The sequence below is a fragment of the Bactrocera dorsalis genome, chromosome 1 (assembly GCF_023373825.1).
Source record: "Bactrocera dorsalis isolate Fly_Bdor chromosome 1, ASM2337382v1, whole genome shotgun sequence".
NCBI classification, from domain to species: domain Eukaryota; kingdom Metazoa; phylum Arthropoda; class Insecta; order Diptera; family Tephritidae; genus Bactrocera; species Bactrocera dorsalis.
Window position 1 is genome coordinate 89799112 of NC_064303.1, and position 13493 is coordinate 89812604.

Genomic DNA, 13493 nt, shown 5'->3' on the forward strand with positions numbered 1-13493 from the left:
TTATAATTTATTGAAAATGTTATGACAAAATTTATGTAAAAAAGAATGGAGAAAAATAAAAAAACGTGAATTACTTTTTTATTTATCAACATTTTTTCATGTTTCTAGTAGGGACGATAACCATTCACGTACTTTTTAAGAAAAATTTGGGTGTTGTGTTTCAGATGATCCAAGCATGAGAAACCCAGCTATTTCTCCGACAGATGTCATCAAAAAATTCCGAAAAAAATTGTTTATACACTACACGATATACCTCAGATATGTGAAAAAAGTTCTATTGTAGAATAAAAATTTCTATAAAAAAATTTCAAAATAACAGGCCAGATTACCCTACTCACACCTTAATAAAAATATATTTTGTAAAAAAATTAAAAAAATATATATGTTTGTATGTATATTAAAGAAAAAAAAAATTAAAAAGAAAATATTGAAATAAAAACTAATATTTAAAAAAAAATATTATTAAAAAAAATTATATAAAAAAATTAAAATATTAAGAAAAAAATAAATAATATCAATAAAAAAAAATACTAACTTTTTGTATAAAATATTTTTTTTTTAATTAAAAACAATTTTTAATAAAATACCGCAAAAAAATTTTTTTACTTAAAAATAATAATTTTAATAAAAAACATAAATAAAAAAAAATGAATAATTTTTGTTTAACAAAATAAAGAAAATGTTTCTTTTAATTAAGAAAAATTATAATAAAATACACAAAAAATAAATTTTAATTAAAAAAATATTTTTTTTTAAATGAAACACAAAAATATAAAAAGGATAAAAAAATAAAAAATATATATTTTTTTACTTAAATCAGCAGTAAATAAATGAATCAATAATGGAAAAATTAAAAAGATTTAAAAATTAATAATTAATTTAAATAATATTTTTTAATAAAAATTAATTTTCGATGAGGTTAAAAATTAATTTCGAATGCAATATTAATCAGCATCACAGATGTCACCAAAGGCATATTGAAGAATAGAGATTATTTCTATGTCATTTATTATTTATTTATTTTACATTATATTATTTTATTTAGCATTTCTATATTTTATGTCATATTATTTTATATTTTATTTTCATCTTAAATTTAAAAAAAAATGTATTTGGTTAAAAATATTTGGTCAAAAGACGTTATTTTATTAATGTGTTTAAAAAATATTTAGTTTAAAATTGTTCTACATAAATTGTTATCAAGTAAAATAAGACTTATGATATTTTAAATTTTTACTTAATTTTTTTAACGAATCTGATAAAAACACTTTACATTATATTTGTAACTAAAATTAAAAAAATAAAAAACAATGGTCGGAGTATGTTAATATATTGCATGACACCGATTTAAAATATTTTTTTTTTGGTGCCAGATTATTCAAAAATAAAACGCAAATAAACAACATAGCGAGTTATAACTTAATTGGCGTAATACATTGTCTTTTGGGAAAAGAAAAAAATTAAAGCGGAAGCAAAAAAAAAAATAAAAGAAGTTAAAAATGTAATAAAGTAAAAAATAATTTAAGAGAAAACTAAAACTGAAACATAGAAAACTAAAAAATAAAATAAAAAAAAACAAAAAAAAAAATTAAAAAAAAACAAAAAAATAAAGAAAACTTAAAAAAAAATAAAGAAAACTAAAAAAAAAAACAACAAATAAGAATGCAAAAAAATATTAAAATATAAAAACAATTAAAAAAAAAATTCTAAATATATTAAAAATTAAAAAATAAAATTGAAAAAGTAAATTTAAATAAAAATAATATATTAAAAGAAAACTAGAGAAAAAAAATATTTAAAAAAGAAATAATAATCTAAGAGCAATCAAAAATAATATGAAAGATAATAAAAAAAAAATTTTAAATGAAGAAAGAAAATTAGAAATGAAAAAAAAAATTTAATTTAATTTAAAAAATGAAAATTGATTAAAATAAAATAAAATTAAATAAAAAAATTAAAACTAAATTAAAAAAAATAAAATTAACAAAATTTAAATGCAAATTAAAAAATCAGTGAAACAATAATATTTCATTTTGGCACTCCTTCGTCTGAGCTAATCTCATTATTAAACACTAAATCGCTTATTACTCAATATGTTTTCATTATAATATAATATATCTATGTACAAGGCACTAAGTATTGCGTTCCACACCCGCTATTACAGCATTTGCACAAAAGCCATGCTTAGTAATGAGCCAACCGCCAGTCCTAAACTCAGACTTGCTGCCATAATGGATGAAGCCATTTCTTTTTCGTGCCGCATGACAGATCTGAAATTTATAAAAAACTTAAAATTAACAGCACTATTTTGTGTAACTGCACACTTGCCTCGGTGCCATTATTAAGCTGATATTTGCTAAATAACCGTTAGTTATACCAAAGGTAATCATCAATATGATAAATGTGACATCGGTATGCACCAGCACGGGCAAGAAATTGTGTGCATTACTATTCGCACAGAGAAAGAACGGAACGTACAGCAGGCGTATAAAAGTCATTAAAAGCACCGTGTGTGGATTATTGCGGGGCTGCAAGTGAGTTTGGTTAATAACTATTACAATTAAACTTATGCAACAACTTACTCGCTCCCACAAACCGGCCAGTATACGTCCAAAGTAGTCACCGGAATTGAAGAATAGATAATTTACCACTGGCATGTAGTAAGTATCTGCAAACGGTTGAGATTTTATTACATAATATCTAATATACACACAAAATAAAATGCCTTACCATTCCATGCGTGTCCTTTACCGTAATTTTCCGACTGCATTAGCTCGGTGACCGATGGATATACGGAGAGTGTGGTCGCAAAAAGTAGACATATGTTGACAGCTTCAACGTAAATTTTTCCAAAGACCTCTTTTATATTCGGATCTAAATCTACGCCAGTGTCAACACTACGACTGTGTGAGGGTGTGTCGGCCAAAATTTTGTACTTATCACCACCTTCGACATAATACTTGAAAAATGGCTGATGTGACATAATTATATAGCAGATTATGGATAGAAAAACCAAACCACTACCAATGATGAAATATATCAAAGCAGTAACATCGGGCGCAGAGCCGAAAGCTAGTACTAAAATAAAAGCGAGCGCTGACAGTATACCGCCCAAGGCTTGACCACTGACCAAAGCAGTCATATAATGTGATGGGAAGAGACCAGCTACGCCGAATATACCGCCAGACATTGTGGCCGAACATACTAAAACAATACAAAATTCGTTAAATAAAAGACTGAATATAAGCATGGCTTGCTATATAGTACTTACTGTTAATGATTACAACCGTAAATAATGTGATTAAGAAAAACTGTTCCTGCCAGTGGTCGGTGTTGATTTCAACGAAGCTCGTGGTTATGATGAAAATGCCTAAAATAGTGAATAGTGTTGCTAACATTTTCACTTTTAGGGAAACGAGATGTCCATAAATGGCGTTAAGTATGAGAAAAGTAGTGCCCGATATGGATGCCGCGAGCGTTAGATCACAGGTAAAGCTTTTTTGCATTGGTGTCAGTTCTGGTACAAAATCGGAGGTTTCGTTGATGGTCGTGTTTCGGAATTTAAACATCCAGTACTAAAAGAAGGAATGTTTTTCGATCAATATAATTTAGAATATGTTAAAACTATATATAAAAGGAAAAAACGTTTATTTCAGAAAAGATTTCATACAAGAATTTGACTTTCTATAGCAGCTATGACTAATACCGGTTCGATATCGGCGGTTACAACAAACCTTCCTAAATTTTAAAATCATTGATAAAAGTTTATAATTACGTGCTAATGACGTTCTTAGATTTCACTTGAGTGAGTCACATATATGTACATACATATGTACGTCGGTTGGCCTAGATCATATTTAAATGCAAATTTTTTCATGCCAAGGCACATTCATGTCAAAACTCGTATGTATGAAGGTACTGCATATGTACGTATATACTATATCCATTCAACTATATATTTTTACACTTATACATATAGATCTGTCTGTCATTATGTGTAGAATTCGCACATTTAGAAACTGATAAGCTTTGTTTACTACAAAAGATTTATGTTTAAATAATAGGACCCATTTTCCTCATGCTGATAAATATTACAAGGAAATATATATGCATGCATAATAAACAGACTTAAAGCAAGGTCGGTATGTTTTTTATCTCAACTTTTGAAAATATATGGTTGCAGCGTAGTTCAAGTTTTGGGCACCAAAACAAAAAAAAAAAATATATGTTGCAGTATTTTTCCTACGAAGAAAACGATTACAGCTGTGCAATTGCAACTTGTTATCAAACAATGGTTTTGTTTTAGAGTGCAGCACTGCGCAAAACACAATTTTGAATATAGCTGGTCTTACATCCATTTTATTTTATTTTTTTTTTCAAAACACTCAGTGCACTAACTTACATCCTCTGCTGTTACGAAGAAGTTCCATGGTGTCATGGTGGCAATGCCCAGCAAATAGAAAACGGCATAAGTATAGTTATAGCGATCAGGTGGCGCATCAGTCATCAATATTTGTCCCCGACTTCGTATTTGCTCTGGATCCAATTCGTTATCCATTGTAGGCAAAATTGCAGGCATGCACTTTATTTCATCCTCATCACTTGATTCAGCAATCGCGCTGATTCTGTCGGTATTTGCTGAGCCACCAAAGTTGTTGTCAATTGCATTCCCCCGATATGGTACCTGCTCGTTTTCGACAAGTACTTGTCGATCCGTTGCTCCACTCCGCTTCCTGAATGCCATTCTGCTCCTACAGTTAGTTTCGTTGTTCTTTGTCTCACTTATCAAAGTAATTAGGGTTTAGGACTCGCAAGTCTGCAACATTGATTCACTCTGTTGCTTAACACAATCTTTACTGCAAACGTCCGGCAGTAGCTACATTTACAATTTACTTGAAGTTAGCAATAACATTTGTCTTTTTTACGCCTTCAGATAATACTTTTTGCCACTTTTATTTATCAACTAATCTATGCCAGTCGCGATTATATGAAAACAAACAAATGATCCAATTACAAGTAATAGAATGTGTGTTATTATTACTGACACATTCGATAAATGGTTGGGTATAAAGTTATCGAGTAACATGACACGTAGTAATCGCAATGTTACGTTGTATTGCGTTACGTTAACAGTTAGAAAAGAATTGTTAAGTTTTTTCTTGAAAGCATTGCACATTTCCCGATCGTTCTTCATACTTATTTTTATATTTTTTTACTTATATCTAATTAATAGTGTATGCACACCAAGAGATTTTCATTTTAGAACGCATTGTTGTAAAAGTAGTAAAAATCATAAATTCACGATACAAATTTCACAACTTTCAGCTTTCAGAACAATATTTTGACGCAACTTGGCAGCACTTAAACGTAGTTCCGTTCGAATAGGGTTTGTGTATTCGCTAATTTACTATAGTCGGTGTGTGTGTACAAGTTTAGTCCAGACAAAGAATGTAATTTTATACATAATCTGCATTCTCTGGGCCAGTTTGAACAAAATTGTTTTGGAATAAAAAATATTCCACGAACTAGCAATATATAACAGGAAATTTACTAAATTAGTAAGGAATACCCAGGTTTGGGCGTAACCAGTGCATATAGTAATAGTTGTTTCATATTCTCTGAATTAACTGAACAACAAATACTGTCGCGAATAATGCGAATGCTTCATATAAGAAATAATTAAACAAGTAAGGGGGCTAAGTTCGAGTGTGCCCAAATAAGCCACGAGGCTTACTTAAATATTTTGAACTGTTGTGTATTAGGGATATGAGCTTTGCCTAACACGGTTTTGATTTATATTATATTCTTATTATTTATGAACTGGTCCCCAGAAGGTTTTTAAAATATCACATACATACATACATATGTATATTAGTCTGAAGTCGGTAGAAAAGTTGGAAATCACTATATGTGCATACATAAATTCCTCAAGTGTAGTCAAACACATATTCCTATATACCATGATCTTACAAACATAAAATTCACACACTTACAGAAGGTATTAAGCCAACCAGACGTTTGAAATTCTTATATTAGGTATAATAGAGCTAGGAGTAGTACTGACCCGGTTTTGGCAATACGAGATATAATTACAAGAGTTTTATTAATATAGTACACATATCGACCAATATATTGGTATAAATTCAAACGGATATTTGAAGTTCTGACATGTATTAGTTATATGGGGCTAGGCAAAGGAAAAATCCGATTTTATCTATTTAAGTCCCAAAGACTTAATTCACTGTGTGTGTGAGTTGCCAAGGAGATTTATCCTGAAGCACAGGGCCATGCTCAGAACTATTTTTAAACCACAGATCCACTTCTTACTGCGACACGTTGTACCAATTACTGTTCTGTATGTTAATTTTCAGCATTGTTATCTCAATCAGTTAAATCCGCCAACTGTTCTGTTAGCTTACAAATTCTAAGATAACTCTGAACAGTCAGTTTTTTTTAATGGCTCAAATAAATGTCATTGAGTACCGAAGGGAAAACGCTTTTGAATTTTATTACGAATCAAAATTGTTCCTGAACACTTAAGGTGCGCACGCTAATCGGAATAACGGAAGGGTTTTGCAGAAGAAAGAAGAAATTGAAAAGCCTAGGTTACCTACTAAAGAGAAACTCAGAAACTTCAAATTGAATGAAGAATGTTTATTATCATTCGAAAGAATATTCTTTGCTATTTTTTTTGAAGATTAAGATTATCTCTTTCTAATGTTGACTGCGGCAACGTCTCAGATGGTACATCCTTTGAGTCCAATTCTTGATGACTCGATAACTGGCGAATGACACGCGTGATATTTTGCTCCAAGAGCTGAAACGAAGCAGGATTGTCCGCATAGATTTTAGTCTTTACATAACCCTACAGGAAAAATTGTAATTGTGAGATGTCATACGATCTTGGTGGCCAATCGACCGGTCCAAATCGTGAAACTATCTGCTCACCGAAGTGTTTTCTCAATAAATCCCTTGATTGATTCGATGTGTGGAAAGTGGCCCCATCCTGTTGAAACCAAATGTCGCTGAGATCATGAGCTTCAATTTTAGCTATAATAATCGGTTATTATGACTCGATAAAGGTCGCCATTGACGATTACGTTCTCACCGGCATCATTTTTGAAGAAATACGAACCGTTGACTCCACCGGCTCACCAAACTACATCAAACCTTTTTTCTAGATGAAATGTGACATTTTTCCTTGTTTACATACCCATCGAGCCAGCAATGAGTCTCATGGCTGAACAAAAATTGGTTCGAAAACGTCGAATCTTCTTGAAACTTTTTAGGAGCCTTTAAAGTCGTTTCATCCGTCAGTCCCACTTGCTGCGAACGGCGCCGAATCGACTCTCCACGGTCTTCGTCTATGGTACACTCTCAGTTACGGCTGCCACATTTCCTTCACTGCGTGCTGGACGTGGTCTATTCAGTCGACTATTAACCAATAATGAAAGCTGGGTCTTAAGATGGGTGATGGTATTGCGAATGATAGGCATAGTAGGCCGATTTTGTTGACCATAGGTTGAGCGAAGCGTATGAAACACATTCTTTACAGAACGTGAATTTTCATAATAGAGTCAAACGATTTGAAATCGTTGTTCAGGCGTCTTTCTATGACGAAATGACAAGCAATTCTGAACAAAAGTAACATGTCAGCTTGACACGATTCCAGCGTGATCTGTCAAAAAAAGGCTATTGAAAAAAGTAACTCTACTTGGATAACCCGTTATATCAAATGGAACTTAAATTCTTTTCCAACTAAAGGTAGTACGTTAGAGCTAGAGTGGGGAATGTCTACTTATGAGACCCGGTTGTGCTTTTCACATACACTTTCCAAATAAGCTTTGAAGTGTCAGAATTTTTCCGATTAAATAAATATCAAGTAGATGTGCCGTTTGAAAATATAGACCACACAAAATAGACGAGAAGTGGGCATACTAATTGTCTTACAGGCACATATGCAACTAAATTTTATATTCCAGCAAATCCTTCACAGAAGCGCCTACGTCATAAATTGTGAGAGAATTGCCACTTTATGGTCGTTAGGGAGAACTATAAAAAACAGGAAGGTCAAAGATGCCAACCAAAAAACAAAAAAGAATAACATAAAATTTAGGAAGGAAGCAAAGGGGTAAAAAATATGACACCAGCAGATGCCAAAAACTGCCGGACACGCAGTGCCAAAGCGTATAGATACATACATAACGGTACATACATATCTGTTAATATTTCAGCAGCTTGCGTAGGTGGCAAGCGTGTTAGGCCACATTTCTAACTGCGCTTTAAAGAAATGGTGTGAGAAAGCCTACAAATTTTCCACAGATGCCGACAGGATGTGCAGCAATAAAAACCGGAATAAATAACGCATAAGAAGAAGAAGCAGTTGAGCGGCAGAGTAAATTGTAATGGCATACGAAAGGTAACCCTTTAGGCAGCTCACACCCCCGTATACTGCGCCACACACTAGAAACGCCGAAAGAATAATAAACGAGCCGAATTTCTTACGCCACATGGACGGAGCAAAAAAATAGAAGGCATGAGTTGCGCCGCTTCTGTGATTGGTTTTGTCGTCATATTCTCATCGCTATGCCACAACAGCGATGACATTAGAAATTCAGCATAAATTTGCACCTAATAAAAGCCAAAAAGGAGGATCGTTGAGTGCCACATTCATGCCCCAACAATGCACGCCGCCATCGCATTCACATTCGCCGTGCAATCATCCATCATTGTGCGAGTATTTGGCGGGTGGGCGCCGTAGCTGCGCGGGGTGGGCTGACTTGGGTTATTTGAATATCCCACCACAATCAGCCGGTACTGCACTGCCATCCATCCACACATAGAAACGCACATACGAATACGACTTTGCTAAGCAGTGCGGCTGCCGTAGGCCACAGACATACAGTATGCTTCGATTATATTCAAATCTTTCCCCACTTGCAATTTGTGTTTGAAGCAATGACTGGATTGCTATCGCGTGATGACGTGAATTCATTGAAATTTGATGACTTTGGCCTTTTCATATTTTGCTTGTGGTTTTGCCACTTTCGGTTCTGTCGCTGGCAAATTAGACTCAAGAAAGGGTGTTGAATCATTTTAAATTTGAGACGCAGAGTTGGTAGTGGGCATATTTAGATTTGTGCTGATGTATGTAATGATCGCCGGATTCAGCTATAAGAATATACACACTTACTATATACAAATATGATGGCAACGAAAAGCGTATAAGTACGAAAAATGTGCTTTTGAAATCATAGAAATTGTTATATAGAAAATGTAATGAATGTCCAAGTTTAGGCCAGCGTGTTGAGATTATGGAATCAAAGAGATTCAGCTCTTTTCGACATCAAACCCCATTAATGCTTTAAATATCGCCTTTTAACCAATGTGGTCGAAATTTATACTCTGCAAAGGAAGCCCTCGGATCCAAGAAAGGAAAGAGGTTCGGACGGAAGGAAGTTCAGATGGACGGAAGGAAGAAAATTAAGATGAGTGTACGGAATTTCAGATTGATGCACAGAAATGCATATGGACGGGGAGAAGTTCAGATTAAAAGACGCATTTTCAGTTGGAAAGAAGGAAACTCAGATGAACGGAAGAATTTCAGACGGATGAACGGAAATTCCGATAGACGTATGGAAGGAAGTTCGAAGGAAGGACAGTAAATTCAAATGAACAGAAGCAAGTTCAAATTGAAGGATGGAAATTCATATTTACGGAAGACGGAAAGTTGATATTGACGGATGGAAGTGTTCAGATAAACATATGGAGGGAAGGGACTTCAGATGGACGGAAGGTAGTTCAGACGGACGGAATGAAGTTCAGATTCCTAGATAGAAGTTTAGATGGACAGAAGTAAGTTCAGATAGCCGGAAGAAAGTTCAGACAGACGGACGGAAATTCCGAAAGACGTACGAAAAGAAGTTCAGATTAACGAATAGAAGTGTTCAGATAAACAGACGAATATACAGATTTGCGTAAGAGACTTCAGATGGACGGAAGGAAGTTCAGATGAACGGAAAGACAGATGAAAGGTTCAGACTGACGGGTGGAAGGAAGTTCAGATGGACGAACGGAAGTGTTCAGATAGACGGAAGGAAGTTCATATGAACATACCGAAGGAAGTACTAGTGGACAGACGGAAGTTCAGATGGACAGACGTAAGGAAGTTCAGAAATATGTAGGCATATATTTTTCTTCCTGGTGTGGAGGTTTTGAAATTCTTTGCAATTTCGATTCCACTTCTAATCATTTAGATTATTGATTGCCTAGCTTACCCATGGTTGATTCTGATTTGAACTAACAGCTGCAAGCGACACGTGGAAAGAAGATGAAATAAGAAGTGGACTTCTTAACAGACAATTCGAAGTTCAGTTGGAAAATTGGTTTCGAAGTATACTATAAATTCCATCAATTTAAAGTGTATATTGCAGACAATTGTTCATTACTTTAGAGCTGGATGAAAGTTCTATTGTGCTCTTGTGATTTGCTGATAGATGATTGAGTCTAACTTGAGCTCATGATTTCGGCGAAGAACTCCTTCCTTTTAAAATTGAAATCTATCAAATGTGTAAGCAATAATCAGTGAATGAGAGAAGCGGAGTTGGAAACAATTCTTCCCGAACCCGAAGTTCTCAGAGGGTGCGTGGTGCACAGGAACAATGTTCTGCATATTTTTTTCCAATAATTCACTACAATCATCGGGTTTCGGCTTTATATCTACGGTCTTGGTATTAATTATGTAAAAATAATTTTTAGAGGCATATGATTTCCAATAGCAATAGTTGTCAAAGTAAATATATGTATGCATTTTACATTTCCAGAGATTCAAAGTGTAGCGAGGTTTTTTACCACCTGATCTTTTGTTGGGGAGGTCTTCCTTTTCCTCTATTTCCACCGGCGTGTACTGAATCGAAAATCTTCAAAGCTGCAGTGTGCTCTTCTATCTGGACAACATGACCTAGCCGCTGTCTCTTGATTTGCGGAAATTTGTCAATGTCGCCGTATATCTTTTAAGAACTACAGTGTTTGTCCGGAAAGTAATAGGACTAATTTTCTTCCTCAGCGACTGTGTTTTGGAGCTTGCGCGCACCGACGTTAGGGCGTTTCTAGCTAACGAAAGAGCGACTGGTCATTGTCTCCGAGCAGCTGGAGAGTCAGGTCATACATTTTCGCGTGACGTGTTTCTGTGATTAGTGCAAGCCGAAAATGCAGCGTTCATTAGAGCAGAGGTATGCGATTAAATTCTGTGTGAATCTCGGTAAATTTGCGACAGAGACCTGATCAAGCAGGCTTACCCAGATGTTGTTTTAGCAAGAAGTCCTATGTTTCAGTGGCACCAGGCCGTTTTGGAGGGTCGGAAAAAAGTCGCTGATGAATGAACAAGTCGAAAGTGAAAACGATGCTTATTGTCTTTTTTGACACCAAAGACATCGTCCACCATGAATTTGTTCCTCCTGGACAAACCGTCAACACCAAAATTTACGTCGAAGTCTTTAAGAGACTCAAACACTTGTCACGTCGGACAAGACATCGCAGTCGAGTGGAAGTTGCACCACGACAACGTCCCAATTCACACCACCTTTCACAGTTTCGTGTGGTTTGCATGACATACCATAGAGAATAGGTCCATGCATTTCGGATACTTAGTAGAGAGCTAAGCAAGAATGATTCTCTTTTAACGTCAATGGTGAGCGCTACAGGTTCCGCTTTGCTTCCGTTTGGACGGTATAGAAAGCCGTACATTACTTTATAGGGACTATCTTTTGTTTTTACCGATTTATATAAATGGGGGGAGTTGCTGTAACCGCTAGCTTAACACTTCTTTCTGATACGAGACTTCGGCTGCACTTAGGGTATAATATCAATCACAGTTGCATTTTTGCCAAAATGTTTATAAAAAGATTTTTATCTTGATTTTGATGGGTCAGTTTGTATGAAATTGTTTAATTTTATGCCATAGTTGTCCGATCTAAACAATTTCGTCGGAGCTTGTAAGACGTCGCTACATATCCTTTGCCAGTTATATGCTATGTCCGATATTGGCGGTTTCGACAAATGAGCAGAACCTTGGGTAGAAAAAGACCTGTGCAAAATTTCAGATCGCTGTCTCAAAAACTGAGGGACTAGTTCGTGTATATGCGGCTCGAAGGACGAACCGATGGCGATACGGACTTGGATAAATCGACTCCATTCGTCATGCTGATCATTTATATATTTTTTTTTGTTTTAGGGTTTCTGACGTTTCCATTTGGGTGTTACAAACTTCGTGGCAAAATTTAATATACTCTATTCTAATTTGCATTTGTTTTCACATGTAACTGTACTTGCACACTCACTAACCGACCGTATCTCATGTGATTTCTCATCCAGCTGTTATGCCATAAGCCATTTTCTATGACATATCAGATAGTAAATGTCTGAAAAAATATATTATTTTGTTGCAGCAAACAAATAAAAGCAAAAACAACAAGCAAGCATATGCCTGCTTGCAAACAATGACAAGCTTGCGATAAGCTACAAGAGCCGAAACTCCCCACATATGAAGAATATGAAGAATAAGTGCAACAGCTGAAATAGCAGTTTTACCCAAATTCCGCTCCGGAGCACGCTACATGCCTCACAAGATATGCTGCTTCTATTATTAAAGCGACAAGCCCACACGCTAAACTGCTCGAGACGAATGTGGAAACGGAGTTTTGGGTTTGAGCGGGGGGCAAACTATTTTTGGCTGATATATTTCATATTCTTTTGCGGAAGGAAGCGGCACACAGCCACGCAGTCATGCGGAAAGGAAACATGCAATATTGCACTTTGTTACGCAACACGCTGGCTCTCCGAGCTTATGTGTGTTCGAGACACTATCCAAGCAGACATACGAAGTGGTGTAAACACAAAAAGTAGCAAAGTGCAGCAGCAAAAAAAAAAAAACAAAAAAAAAATGTCAAGATGAGTGAAATAAAAACGAAAAGTTTGGAAACTTATAAATTATGCAAAACAGAGCACAAGGAAGTCGAATACGTTGCATGGCGTTGCATGCAACATGCGGCTTGGCGTATGCCAGCATCCGCTTAGACAAGTATACGATGCGTCTGCGTTGCGGGGGTGGGTCTATTTGATATGCTTGATATGCGAATGATTGACGTTATGATGTGGTATTAAAAAGCAAAGGCGGTAACATAAATTCTGCGTCGCTTGTCCCGGCTTAGCGCCGAGGAACGTGGCTGGCTGGGAGAGCTAGTGAGTTAATGTTTGCTTTCGCAATGGATGCCGCAAGCTTTGCGTGCATGTATGCTGTAATACTTATGCATTATTGCCTACCACATACTCATGCTGCGAAGCGTTTGGGCGTGTGGTCTCATCAGCGCTGCAGGCAAAGTGGATTTTAACAAGACATTGCAGCGCTCGCGTACGCTCTAAGTTGATACGATGTGCAATTTCTTTCATATTTAGCTTTCAGCAAATTAATAAAAAAAACTAAAGTAAATATCCTT

At 35.2% G+C, this 13493-nt stretch overlaps 2 protein-coding genes across 4 annotated transcripts in view; one reads left to right on the top strand and one right to left on the bottom strand.

Annotated features, from left to right (window-relative positions):
* Positions 1-13493, top strand: part of LOC125775766 (techylectin-5A-like) — a 337356-nt gene that overhangs the window by 241137 nt on the left and 82726 nt on the right. The window lies entirely within an intron of this gene.
* Positions 1112-5035, bottom strand: LOC105232849 (equilibrative nucleoside transporter 2). The gene is made up of 6 exons (XM_011214728.4): positions 4403-5035; positions 3272-3575; positions 2731-3204; positions 2583-2668; positions 2329-2528; positions 1112-2270 (listed from the first exon to the last, which is right to left on the bottom strand). Exons 1-6 carry the CDS (start codon positions 4742-4744, stop codon positions 2159-2161), a joined length of 1518 nt encoding a protein of 505 aa, XP_011213030.2. The 5' UTR covers positions 4745-5035; the 3' UTR covers positions 1112-2158.

Coding starts and splice junctions, on each gene's coding strand:
- LOC105232849 (XM_011214728.4), bottom strand. CDS start 4,744: ATGGCATTCAGGAAGCGGAGTGGAGCAACGGATCGACAAGTACTTGTC. Junction 3,205..3,271: donor TACGGTTGTAATCATTAACA/GTAAGTACTATA, acceptor GTATTGTTTTAG/TATGTTCGGCCACAATGTCT. Junction 2,529..2,582: donor TGGCCGGTTTGTGGGAGCGA/GTAAGTTGTTGC, acceptor ACTCACTTGCAG/CCCCGCAATAATCCACACAC.